The sequence below is a fragment of the Papaver somniferum genome, chromosome 9 (genome assembly GCF_003573695.1).
Source record: "Papaver somniferum cultivar HN1 chromosome 9, ASM357369v1, whole genome shotgun sequence".
NCBI lineage: Eukaryota > Viridiplantae > Streptophyta > Magnoliopsida > Ranunculales > Papaveraceae > Papaver > Papaver somniferum.
Genome location: NC_039366.1, coordinates 134991888 through 135003242, shown reverse-complemented (window position 1 = coordinate 135003242; position 11355 = coordinate 134991888). Strand labels below are relative to the sequence as shown.

The window sequence follows — 11355 nt, the reverse complement described above, 5'->3', positions numbered from 1 at the left end:
TCAGAAATCCTAAGCATGCATCGGGACAAAGCGAGACGAAGCCGAGCCACACCAAATCAAAAATCCTAAGCATGTATTGGGACGAGGCGAGGCGAAGCCGAACCACACCAAATCAAAAATCCTAAGCGACAGGGCACGACAAAGCACCGCGACACCATATAAAAATGCACGACGGGGCGAGACGAAGCCATATCACACCAAACCAAAAATACGATTAAAAGTAAAAAAATTTGGTAGATAGTTTTTGGGTCCGCCCAGTGCGTAGCGCGGGCACAAAATCTGGTCTTATATCTTACTAATATAAAGAAAAGGGTTATTTTTGGTGAAGCCTACCGATTGGTGAAGCTTTTTCATATGACAAAAATGCCCCTCCGGATTTTTGTTTTCTCTTCATAAAGTTACGTAAAAAAGAAAATGTAGAGAGGTTAGGTCTGTAATACGTCGACTTAACGATTCCGAGTTCGAACCCTGCTATCACATTTTAACTTCCATTTTTTCCTTTCCTTTTTCTCTTTAGAATTTCTTTCCTCATCTTCAGAAGAAAGAGCCACTGATATCGTATCCATGAGAAATTCATCTTCTCCGTTCTTCTCAATTAACCTAACGCCTCACTGAAACAAAAACAAAGCAAACCGAAGAATTGATCGGATCTATCTTCAATCCTCGATTGTTACATCACAGAAAAGGTAAAAAACTTAATCTAGGGTTTGGAATTTCAAATTTCTTTTTCATATTACAGAACTAAACATAGAGGAGGAAGATAAAAAAAACTTAATTTAGGGTTTGGGTTTTCAGTTTTTTTTTCTTTTCATAATTACGATTGGTTGGAATTTTCCTTCCTTCTTTGTTGTTTACAATTTCAATTACAGTATGGATTAGTCATTGTTACGCTCAATAGCTTTGCAATTTGTGATATGGAGTTAATTACCCTCAAAACAGTTATGGGTTTCAGAAAAAAAGAGAGAAAAGAAGAAAAAACAGTGATTTCAATAACTCATTTGTGTGTTCATTACTAAAAGTTTGAATTTTTTGAATTCCTCTGAATCATTTTTAGTTTCTTGAATATATGTTGTACTAATATTATTTGTTATTATATCAAATCTGTGATTTAGGGTTGTGGGTTCTGGCCTTTTGGGTACTTTTTCTAGAATTTCATAACTTAGTTTGGGTTTTATGAATTGACAAGGTCAATTGTTGATTGTGAATGATAAATGTTAGAGCCTTAATTATTGCCATTTTAGGATTTTAGGTTCTATCCCTAATCATTTGATCATTCTAAGTAATTGACTGTAATTAATGGCTTTGTTGTAGTGTTAGTAAGTAGTTAGATTTGAGAGTTTCAGAAAAGTAGACATAAAAGAAGATTGAATGGAATGTATGAACCTACATTTTTTCCATATAGTGGCTTTGTTTACTCCAGTGTACTTGCGGTAGAGCAATGATTAAGATTTCAAAATGGAAGACACAAACAGCAGATACACTAGATGCAGAGAGAGATGACATGACTGATAATAACCGACTACGAAGAGAGTTAAACTGCAGTATGTAGGTATCATCATGCAATTTTCAATAAAATAAGTTGCTTATGATTCATAGAGTTAAATCTGATAAGAAATGGCATACCATGCCCCTTACGATTGCTATTAGTATTTAGGGGGTCATCAATTAACCACTGTATTAACCCACCATGTATCCGGTGATTAGATGTATAGTAGTGTAGTTAGTAGTACGTAATAAAATGGTTTCAATTAACCATCATCGTTTGATTCCTTTCTGCGATCTCCTTGCTTCCAAGAACGTATCAATTTGGTTAGTAAAATGGTTTCAGTTTTTCTTCCTTATTTGTTGTTTACAATTTTAATTACAATGTGGTTTTGTCATTGTTACACTTAATAGCTCCGGAATTTGTGATACGAAGTTAATTACCCTCAAAACAGCTATGGGTGTCATAAAAGTATAGAGAAAAGAAGAGAAACATTTGAGATTTGTGTGAGAGACAATGATTTCAATTAATGATTTTGCGTGCTCATTTGAATCTGTTTTTGAGATTTCAATTATACCACTATCTTTGATGTGTTGATGGACAGGTTTATCCAACCATCTCTCTTTTATATCTTTGTTTTCTATTATACAATTATCTCTGTTTTTGAGACATGTACAGGTTTATCAACTTTAGTTGAGTTCAGTTTCAACTGTGTTTTCCGAATGGTTTCATGATTCCAACATTTCCCTCATAAGACATTTAATCTATAAACTATAGTTGTATGTTGAAATGCTTAGGAATCTAATTATCAGATTGCATGCCAAATATTTGCGAAAATGCCTAGGAGAAAATTTAAGGATGTTTGATAAGTTAGGTAGCTCTAAAATCACAGAGAAAGCTCAACCACAATAGAGAACCAGAATTCCATACCATGGAAGTCCTAAAATTCCAGAGCAAGCTCGAACATGAGAATGAGAAGATCTAGACATTTCTTTTGTGCATATTCACTTTCTTCTGCTCTATAAGTCATACATACTACTAATTGTACTTTGGTGGTCTCATTTAATGTAAAAAGCTGACTTAGTTATAGTTTGTGAAAGGATCTTTATGACTTAAAAGATTATGGACTGAAATGAACAATTAGGTGGGAATTAGAAGGAGCTTAATGTATTTTTTACTAGAGAGAAACTAAAGGTATCCATTTTAGATTTTTGTGATTTATTCTTTTGTTGTGGAGAGAAACTAAAAGTATCATTTTTGTATAAACAAATATTATGGACTGAAATTTATTGAATATAGAGTTTGATATTTTTTTTTTAAGGAATGGCAGGCGCATCGCGCTGCGTGTTATACTAGTGGTTATAATGGAAATTATTTGATTTAGTGTGGTTGGATAAAAAAAAATGTAAACCAAAAAATTACATTACTGTCTGACTATTTTTGTTTTTGGTGCTAGACTTTGCTATTCTCGATTTGCAACTGGATGGTCATCTTTTAGGCATAGAATGGACTGTGAGTCATGGATATACTGATGGAGGTTATGACAGGGTACAATTCCGAGTTGGAGTATACCATTCTTATTCCATTGCCACGGCTTGCAAAATATGACACTCTAAAAAGGTATGAGACCATCACTATGGGGCTTATTTTTTTTTGGGTTCTGTACTAACAATATTTTTAGTCCTTTGAAAAATTGGTGATATTTGTTGTTTTAGAATAAAAAATATGGTAACCTTACCATCGTGATATTCGCTATGGATCCTCATGCTCAGCGCCATTTTAAATTAATTAGACATGTGAAATCTAAGTTGGAATTTGACAATAATTTCCACATTTTTACTTGCTATCTTAGCTCAATTGGTAGAGCACATGGCCCTCAACCATGTAGTTATAGGTTCAACTCCCCATAGATGGCATATAAGTTAAGTCTTTGTGCATGGGCTATAAACCCAATGTTGCAGATACTCAAACACCTGATATAGCTTTTAAACTTATGTTTTTGATACTATTTTCTACGTTATTCTAGTTTTTGACTGGCTCAGGCAAATCTGTACGCATTGATCTAAATTTTTATTTTAGGTAGTAATTCTTATGCTAGATATTTAAATTAGCAGATAGTATGTACACAGGTAACTCTGAAGGGTATGTCTTTTGTCATCAAGTGATTTTATGTGCTGTCTTATATATGCCAATTCCCTACTATCTTACACGATCGTGCACAATGCTGAGTTTCTGAATTTGTGATGTTAAGCACACATATAGAGTCAGAACTCAGATCATTAGAAAACATATGCTCTACCCTGAGGGCGTCAAAGGTTGTTATGGAGGCACTAGGAAAAAAAAATGCATATCCTGGTTATTTGACACTAAAATCATGGAAAAAGTGGGATGTGGCCACGGTTAAAAATGTCTGACATCAATACTTTCTGTTGTTCCTCTTGCTTAGGTTAAATCTCAGTTGATAACTTCCACTATTTCCTTGCAGTTTAACTGAATACTGATACCAACCATTTTGTTTATTGTTTGTGACTTTGTTTGGTTGCATACAATCAGGAATCAGATTAATGCTATTGGAAATTTCCGAGAAGTGATTTTTAAGTTTTAGGTCTTACGGTGTGAATTATGCTGTAGTTATTGTTGTTATGCATGCTACTTTCCAATGTTCTCTCCAAAAACAATTTGTGACTCAAAACTGACTTATTAACAAGAAAATCAAGTACTAGGTGCTGAAGATGATGTTACCGTGTGAACTTTGATTGTTAATATTGCTGATGCTCATTCAAGAGGTCTACAATTTTAATTTTTAGAGATGATTCATGATCCCATAGGCGTCTCTGAGAAGCACTAGCGATGTGCAATTTCTGACAAGTTACACAATAAAAATAAGCTGATATAAAAAGATTGGGTGGAAAATTACGTGTTCATTCATTGAAAATAGGCATTTAAAAAACATTATGATATTAGTCTGGGAGATAAATGTAGACAAATTGTTGTTAATTTGGTTGGTTTTGCTGTAACAGTGCATTCATTAGTAAACGAATATCACAATTGCATTTGGTGTAGTTTGTGTTGGTTTTCTTTGCTGATGCTTATGAGTTCTTTTTACATTTGGTGAGTTCTTTTTGCTTTATCTATCCTTGGTGCGCTTTGTGCTATGAATTATGATAACCTCAACCTGTTAAGATTAGGGCGCACCGACCAGGAGTGGACTGGAGGGCGTTATTTATAGACAACCCAAGGATCTCATGAAAACGAAACCAATTGAACAAACTGCACCATTGTCAATTTGGGAATGCCAATCTGGACCCGTGCGGAGCACGGGCGCACATCTAGTTCTAATAATTATGGTATATTCAAGCATTGACCTTTACAAGTTGCTTAAATTCTAATCTATTTTTCACGGTATAAAGGACGATCTTCAAACGGTCGATTAGCGGGATGTTACCGCTACTTCATTCAATTTCAACTACTACCAATACCATGCTTCTCCAGAATACTATACCAGGGTTTAACGTTTTTCTCCTTTTTTAGTGTTTTTATTTCTCCTCCTCATCATCATTGATTAAAATTACACAATTTCCTCAATCAGAAAACATATTAAACCCCTAATTAAATTATATGACCTAAAATTTAGGGTTTTTCTTGTTGTTGTTGTTGAGATCAGCTTATTCTAATAATGTAAGTTGTTTGTATTCAATGTTGTTGTTTGTCAAAGTACTTTTGTTTGATATTGTGTTGTTCTGAGGTTTTATTGATGTTGATTGTGTATGTTTGTTATTTGCAGGGGAGCTATAAAATTGGAACTACCTTGTTCTAAGAATACTGCGAATAATGGAGTAATAATAACAGCAGACCCTGAGCCAAATTGGAATTTAGATTCTTTATTATCTGAATTAAATTCCTTAGAACTTAAACTAAATGGCACTTCTTCAACTTCATCTTCCGCTTCTAACCTTATTGTACCTTTTACTAAAAAACAAGTACACAGTAAGAAAGTGGTTAGTAGAAGTAGCCAGAGGCAGAGGGGTTTTGTGATGAGAGTATCTGAAGACGATGATTATGATTACGATGATGATGAGGTTAATGATAGACAGTTAGTTACAACTGGTAGACGATTCTCTTTTACTGATTCCAGGTATAAAAATGATTTTATCAAGTTATTCTTTCTGATAAAATGTTCTTATTTAGTGACTTTTATTAAGTTTTTGTCAGGTCTGTGGTGAGTTATTTTCATACTGATTACTTCCTTTTCAGTGACTCAGAGAGCTCTGGCGATGATGACTCAGTTATCGAAGAGAATCAGATGCAATTGATGGGTCGAGTCGGACTGCTGGATGGTGTTTTAGCTGAATTGGAGCATGAACGCCATCAAGAGATTAAAGTGAGATTCATTTCTTTCTTTTCTGTTTGGTGTATGTGTGTGGTGTGGAATTTGCTTAGCTTCTCAGAGAGTTTAGGAATGCGTCTTGAGAGCAGCGTTCTATATGACTATATCCATGTTAGTTCCTTATTGAAATGTATTTTACAGTCATTGACAATGTTCCTGTTATCTTTGTCTTCCTTTTCCTATAGGAGAAAGTCAGGAACAAAGTGAAATCGTTAGAAACTGATTTGATGCATGTGTATGAGAGGTCAGCTTCTGCACTCAGCCAGGTTGAAAAGGATAGAGATCACAAAAGGGAGCAAGACAGTAAAATAGATATGCATCATTGTCGCACAGTGTAAGTTGTTTCAAAAAACTATTAGTCGGGTTATCTCCATAATGAGTGCATGTTTAAACTATAAGTTAATTCTGTGCATATCTTAATGATAACTACATCCTTACGAGTTTGATAAGCTGACTCTTTAACGAGTCTTATGCTTTTGATAGATGTCAAGGCTGGCATTATCATAGATATCATCAATATTCAAATGGTTATCTTGAATTTCACACCTGTTGATACTAATGTAGTGCAGAAAAAAGGGAGAACCACTTATTAAAAGTCCAGAGGGATCATGAGCAAAAATCACAAATTGAAGAGCGGAAAATACAAAATGCTGCTGCATATGAGGAAGCTAGAAGAAAGGAACAAGCTTTCCGTGAAGAGAAGATGCGCCAGGAAAAAGCTAAAGCGGAATCTGAGGCTAGTAGTTTTTGACATCACTTTTACTTTCATAATTTTCTGGTGATAGTTAGCACTTGGCACTCCTATGATAAAAGACACCTACTTTCTTATCAAATATAGGCCTTGGAAACTATTCTTTTTTCACTTAAATGAGGTTTAAAGTTTTTAACCAATCATAGTTTATCATTTTGCAGAATTATTACCACTTGTGCCTAGAAGTTGTTATTTCCTTCCCAATAATTATCTCAGTAGTTAATTATTCATACAGTTTATCTTTTCTACTCGGTCTTTACTGTACTGTTTCAACTCGAGTTTGTTAGTTTTTAAAGACCACTTCTTGTTTTTCTTGGATCAATTGATCTTTTATACGTTTGTGCTGTTGCTTCATGTAGTATCATAAACTTGCGATAAAATGAGTTATGGAGAGTTTGTCACCATGGAAGAGTTTAAAAGTCGAACAGTGAAGAGTTCACTAAGATGGAAGAATGGTTGGTAAGGTGATTTTGGTATATGTTCCTGTCTATCTTAAGAAGACATTTGGACAAAATTCTAGTGGTTCTGTTTTCAACCATAAAGTGATTTCTAGCAACTCTTACCTAGTACCTTCCATCACCCACATACATGACTACCAGCCACTTTACAACCCTCTGACAGCCTTAACCCTGTCTAGCACAAACATTCTCTGATCCAATCTTCATCTCAGGTTTTGTCTACTTCAGGTGGATAACTGGATATACTTTTGTTAATGACTTAATTAAAATGTTTTCCAAGCATTTGAACTCATCCTCCTTTGTGTTATTGAAAACTCAGAACTAGTGATGGGCAGCATACGATTGTGTTTTCTTATCATGTGGGTGCGGATGTATTAAACATTTGAGACAGCTAAGTCAGTTTTGGTTGTTCCGGAAGGTATTAAGCCAAAATTGTTATTGCTGAGGTGCAGGCTGTGAAAAAGAGGGCTGAAGAAGCACGAAAGGCAGCAGCTTTTGAAGCAGAAAATCGGAGAGCTAAAGAGGCTGCAGAAAAAGAAGTCACGGAGAATGCAAAAAAGGCAAGTGAAGAGACACAAAAGAGGGAAGCTGCTCAAACACTAAAAGATGTAAACAGGAGTGAACCTGGCAGATCTGTATCAAATATTTCACCATCAGCAGGTACTTTAGATGTCGGGACTTCTCTGGCTTCGTGTCTGCCGTTTACTTTGGTCCTGTATTATCCGCTCTGAATTTTTCCAGCTACCAACAACCTTCAGCCTTTTATCAGTCTATTTTATGTTTGAATTCTTTTTGCGAACTGGAATCCTGTAATTTCCAGTTTGTGGTAGCCTTAAAGTGGATTAGGAAAGTTCATACAGTATCCATGTTCCTTTAATTTGATTTGGTGCACATGCAAGCATAATAGTCCTCAATATCGTGACAGGTAGTTTAGTTAGGGCTTCCGATAGTGCTCTACGAGTAGAGGTTGAAAGGCTTCAAAAGTTTAAGGAGGTTGATGAAAATAACCAGGCTTTGAGATTGAGTCATAATCAGGTGATTGCTTCTTCTTGCTTTTTCTCTTTCTTTCTTCTTTTAATCTCCTGAATACTCGTATATGTACTTTGATAACATGTTAACAAGTCTTGGAAGTAAAGTTAATGGAGAAATAGTAAAACTTGTCTTATATACTCAGTTTTTTGCAAGTAGGTAGTTTGCTTACTTGTCTTGCCTTGAATGAAGAGCTCCACATGCGCAATTAGTCTATACAACTGAATTAGCTAATCTAATATTTTTTTATTCGTAAAAGCTTGTTTCCATGGTACCAAATAGGTTCCGGGTCATCTTTCACAAGGTTTTGTGTTTCATGCCTCATGTTTGGACAGGATTTTCGTTGTCATGAATTGCAAATTGGTCGGCGGATAAAGCAAATATCTGGGAATAGAGACAGTGTCAGGTGGGTGGTTTCTTTTTCTTTTCTTATAATCATTATTATTTTTAAACTATTGTCTCAATAGAATCCGCATATTTTGCACTAGCCGTTCTCCAAAGCAGAAACCTGTTTGCTGAAAGGTTTCTAGTTGTACATTTTGATATCTTACAAGCTGAGTAAAATTGATTGACCCTCATTTCTACTTTCTGTTTTTCAGAGCAAAAGCGAGTGAACTGATTAGACTTATTAATGATCCTCTATGTCCTCGATCAATTAGTGCTGTTATGTTTGCAAAGAAGGTAATCTGCATTGTGCTTACAAAGGGAAAAAATTATTTTAGTATCTTTAGGAAATTAAAAAGAGTTCCTGTGCGGAACATCTTTTGCAAAAGCTTTGTTGACTATCATGTCATAAGTTGAGACTGTCAGTTCTTTTCTTTATGCAGCCTTCGCATTTTATTGCATTAATGAGTTTACTTATTTACTAAAACTGTCAACCACTCTCATTTCACAGGTTGTGTCTCAATGCTCAACCCAGAGTGCAAACTTTAACAGTACTGCATTTGCCTGTGGGCATGTCATTGTTCTTGTTACTTCACAGGTTATCACCTTTCTATTCGTTCTTTAGAAGTTTAACATTTTGTATGCTCTCCTAGTGAAACTTTAATCAAAACGCAAGTCAAAGTAGACCTCATGGTAATACAATATCTGGAAATGGAATGACAGGCTTCATCATTCTGTCATTGCATTAGAAACTCAAGTATCCTTTTTAAAATATTTTTCTATGGATCAGGTTCCCCTTGCGATGGATCTTCTTCTTGCGGAGCTCCATAAGGCTTGTATATACACTGTTCCAAAGCATGTAGCTTACTCAGAGGTGGGTTAGTTTGGCTTAGCCTCAGGAAAATCCTTCTTGAAGGATAATTCTGTACAAAAATATATCAAGTCTTGTGTTTTAATGAGTAAGATGTGGTTTTCTAAAGACTCAATATTAAATTTTTTGGTTTCCATTACAGTCAGCAATATCTAAAGAAGACTACTTTAAAGTGATGGGTTTCCGAGAAGAAGATGGGAAGGCTGAAAGCCGTGAAAGTTATTTGGAAGGAGTGGCATCTTATATGAAACTATATGGAGCACTAGTTCAGGTTGGTACTTCTCATTTCATCAGCTAACGTCTATCATGAACCTAAATATGTGAACACTATAAACCAAGTTGTTCAAGCAATCCACCAACTTCTCTAATTGCATGCTCCTCATTTATTCGTTTTGTTTTTTAATGCCATCTGACTTGCTAACTGCTCTGCTTGTTGTTGCAGACGGAAGTTAGCGGTGTCCAAAACCTACATGGTCTGAAGGAAGGTTGGGCATGGATTGCCAGGTTGTTGAATTCACTCCCAGCCAACATATACACGGCAGTAGCTCTGAACAGTTTCCTGGAAGTAAGTTGGTCGCAGAACTACTAGTTCGATTTTGTTCACTAAAAATAGTTGTGGAACTAGAACCAATCCCATGTTGTTTTACTGTCACATGAAGCAAGCTGGCATAATTTCATTCCAAGCTCGCTTTTTCTTCTTCCTTTTCCTGAAAGGGCTGGACAACTTCCGTCAATTAAGCAACCTTAATTTTTTGTTTCACAGATGGCAGGTTTTGAACTCTTCAAGACATACAAAACTCAGTTCCGGAAGATACTTAATATCATATCTCGCCACTTCCTGGGTGCCCTGGAATCAAAACAAAATCCAAAGCTGAATCCAATCATCATGAAACTTAAAACTTATATCGACACAAACCAATTCCTCAAGGAACCAGAAGGGTGGCTTTTGAAAACTTCTTTATTGTCTGAGATGGCTATGCCAGAGGCAAATTACAGTCCTCAACAGAACTACCATTCTCAGCAGAACTACCATTCTCAACAGAATTACTATCCTCAACAGAATAGACAATATCGCAACTATTGATTCATATCAACTATTGAAGGAAATGTATCAAACAGCTATAACATTCAATTATTTTTCTTTGTTAGCAATCTTATGTTGTATCTATTATTATTAGTTCTCTTGTATTACCCCCATATCTGGGTGGTAAAATTTGTTATGAGAGCAGTAGATGGTAAAAAACTAAAAACTGTTATTAAGAAAGCAGTAGAAAAACCAAAAAGCTGCTTCTATTGAAAGCCTACAATTTTGCCAGTCTTAGCATACATACAATGTACCAGTAAAGAATAAACAATAATATTGAAACTGATCGGGGGTTTCCTTCGGAATGTAGAACGATCCATCCTTCCAGAATGATTTAATAGAAAGCTAAAAGATCCTCAAAGACCCTCATAATTTGTTTTCCCCCATGTAATTCAGCTGCCTGGTTTCACCTTTTTAAGATGTTTTCGAAATGCATCCACTAAGTTCCAGCTCTTGTCGTTCAGCAATGCCTCCACCAAGTTCTTGCTCTTGTCAGTCATTAACGCATCCAATGGACTACAGCATATGGTACATGGATCCTAGTGCGCCTGGCACGGTTATTTGTTGAAATGATGAAGCAAGCAATATGGATGGAGGTGCACGCGATGCTGTTCCATTGAGGCGATGAACCAAGTAGTATGGATGCTACTGACCTCCTTCATTAGCTGATCGTTTCGACTGAATTTCATGACAATGATTTCTACTTTTGACTTCAATCCAACTACATCCAGGAAGCTTATCGATCCTTTTCTCCTTCATTGCAACCCTCACTTTTGCAGCTTCCTCCCATTGTCCTCTAGAAGCATAGGTACTCGAACGAAGCAAATAATTCCCAGTATTTCCAGGCTCCAACGTTATTAGCTTCTTCGCAGTGCTTTCAGCAATCTCGACATTTCCATACGTTTTAA

The 11355-nt window shown here is 35.7% G+C and overlaps 1 protein-coding gene across 2 annotated transcripts; it reads left to right on the top strand.

Annotated features, from left to right (window-relative positions):
* Positions 1-505: 505 nt before the first annotated feature.
* LOC113310320 (protein GLE1-like) lies at positions 506-10678 on the top strand. Of its 2 annotated transcripts, XM_026558942.1 has the most exons (15): positions 506-686; positions 2940-3103; positions 5268-5618; positions 5738-5864; positions 6056-6204; positions 6435-6606; positions 7532-7739; positions 8005-8114; positions 8444-8514; positions 8708-8789; positions 9004-9090; positions 9283-9366; positions 9506-9634; positions 9806-9928; positions 10127-10678. In XM_026558942.1, exons 2-15 carry the CDS (start codon positions 3003-3005, stop codon positions 10445-10447), a joined length of 2115 nt encoding a protein of 704 aa, XP_026414727.1. In that variant the 5' UTR covers positions 506-686; positions 2940-3002; the 3' UTR covers positions 10448-10678. The 2 variants fall into 2 exon arrangements, with proteins under 2 accessions (XP_026414727.1, XP_026414728.1); XM_026558943.1 differs by lacking the exons at positions 506-686; positions 2940-3103 and adding an exon at positions 4961-5161.
* Positions 10679-11355: the final 677 nt, after the last annotated feature.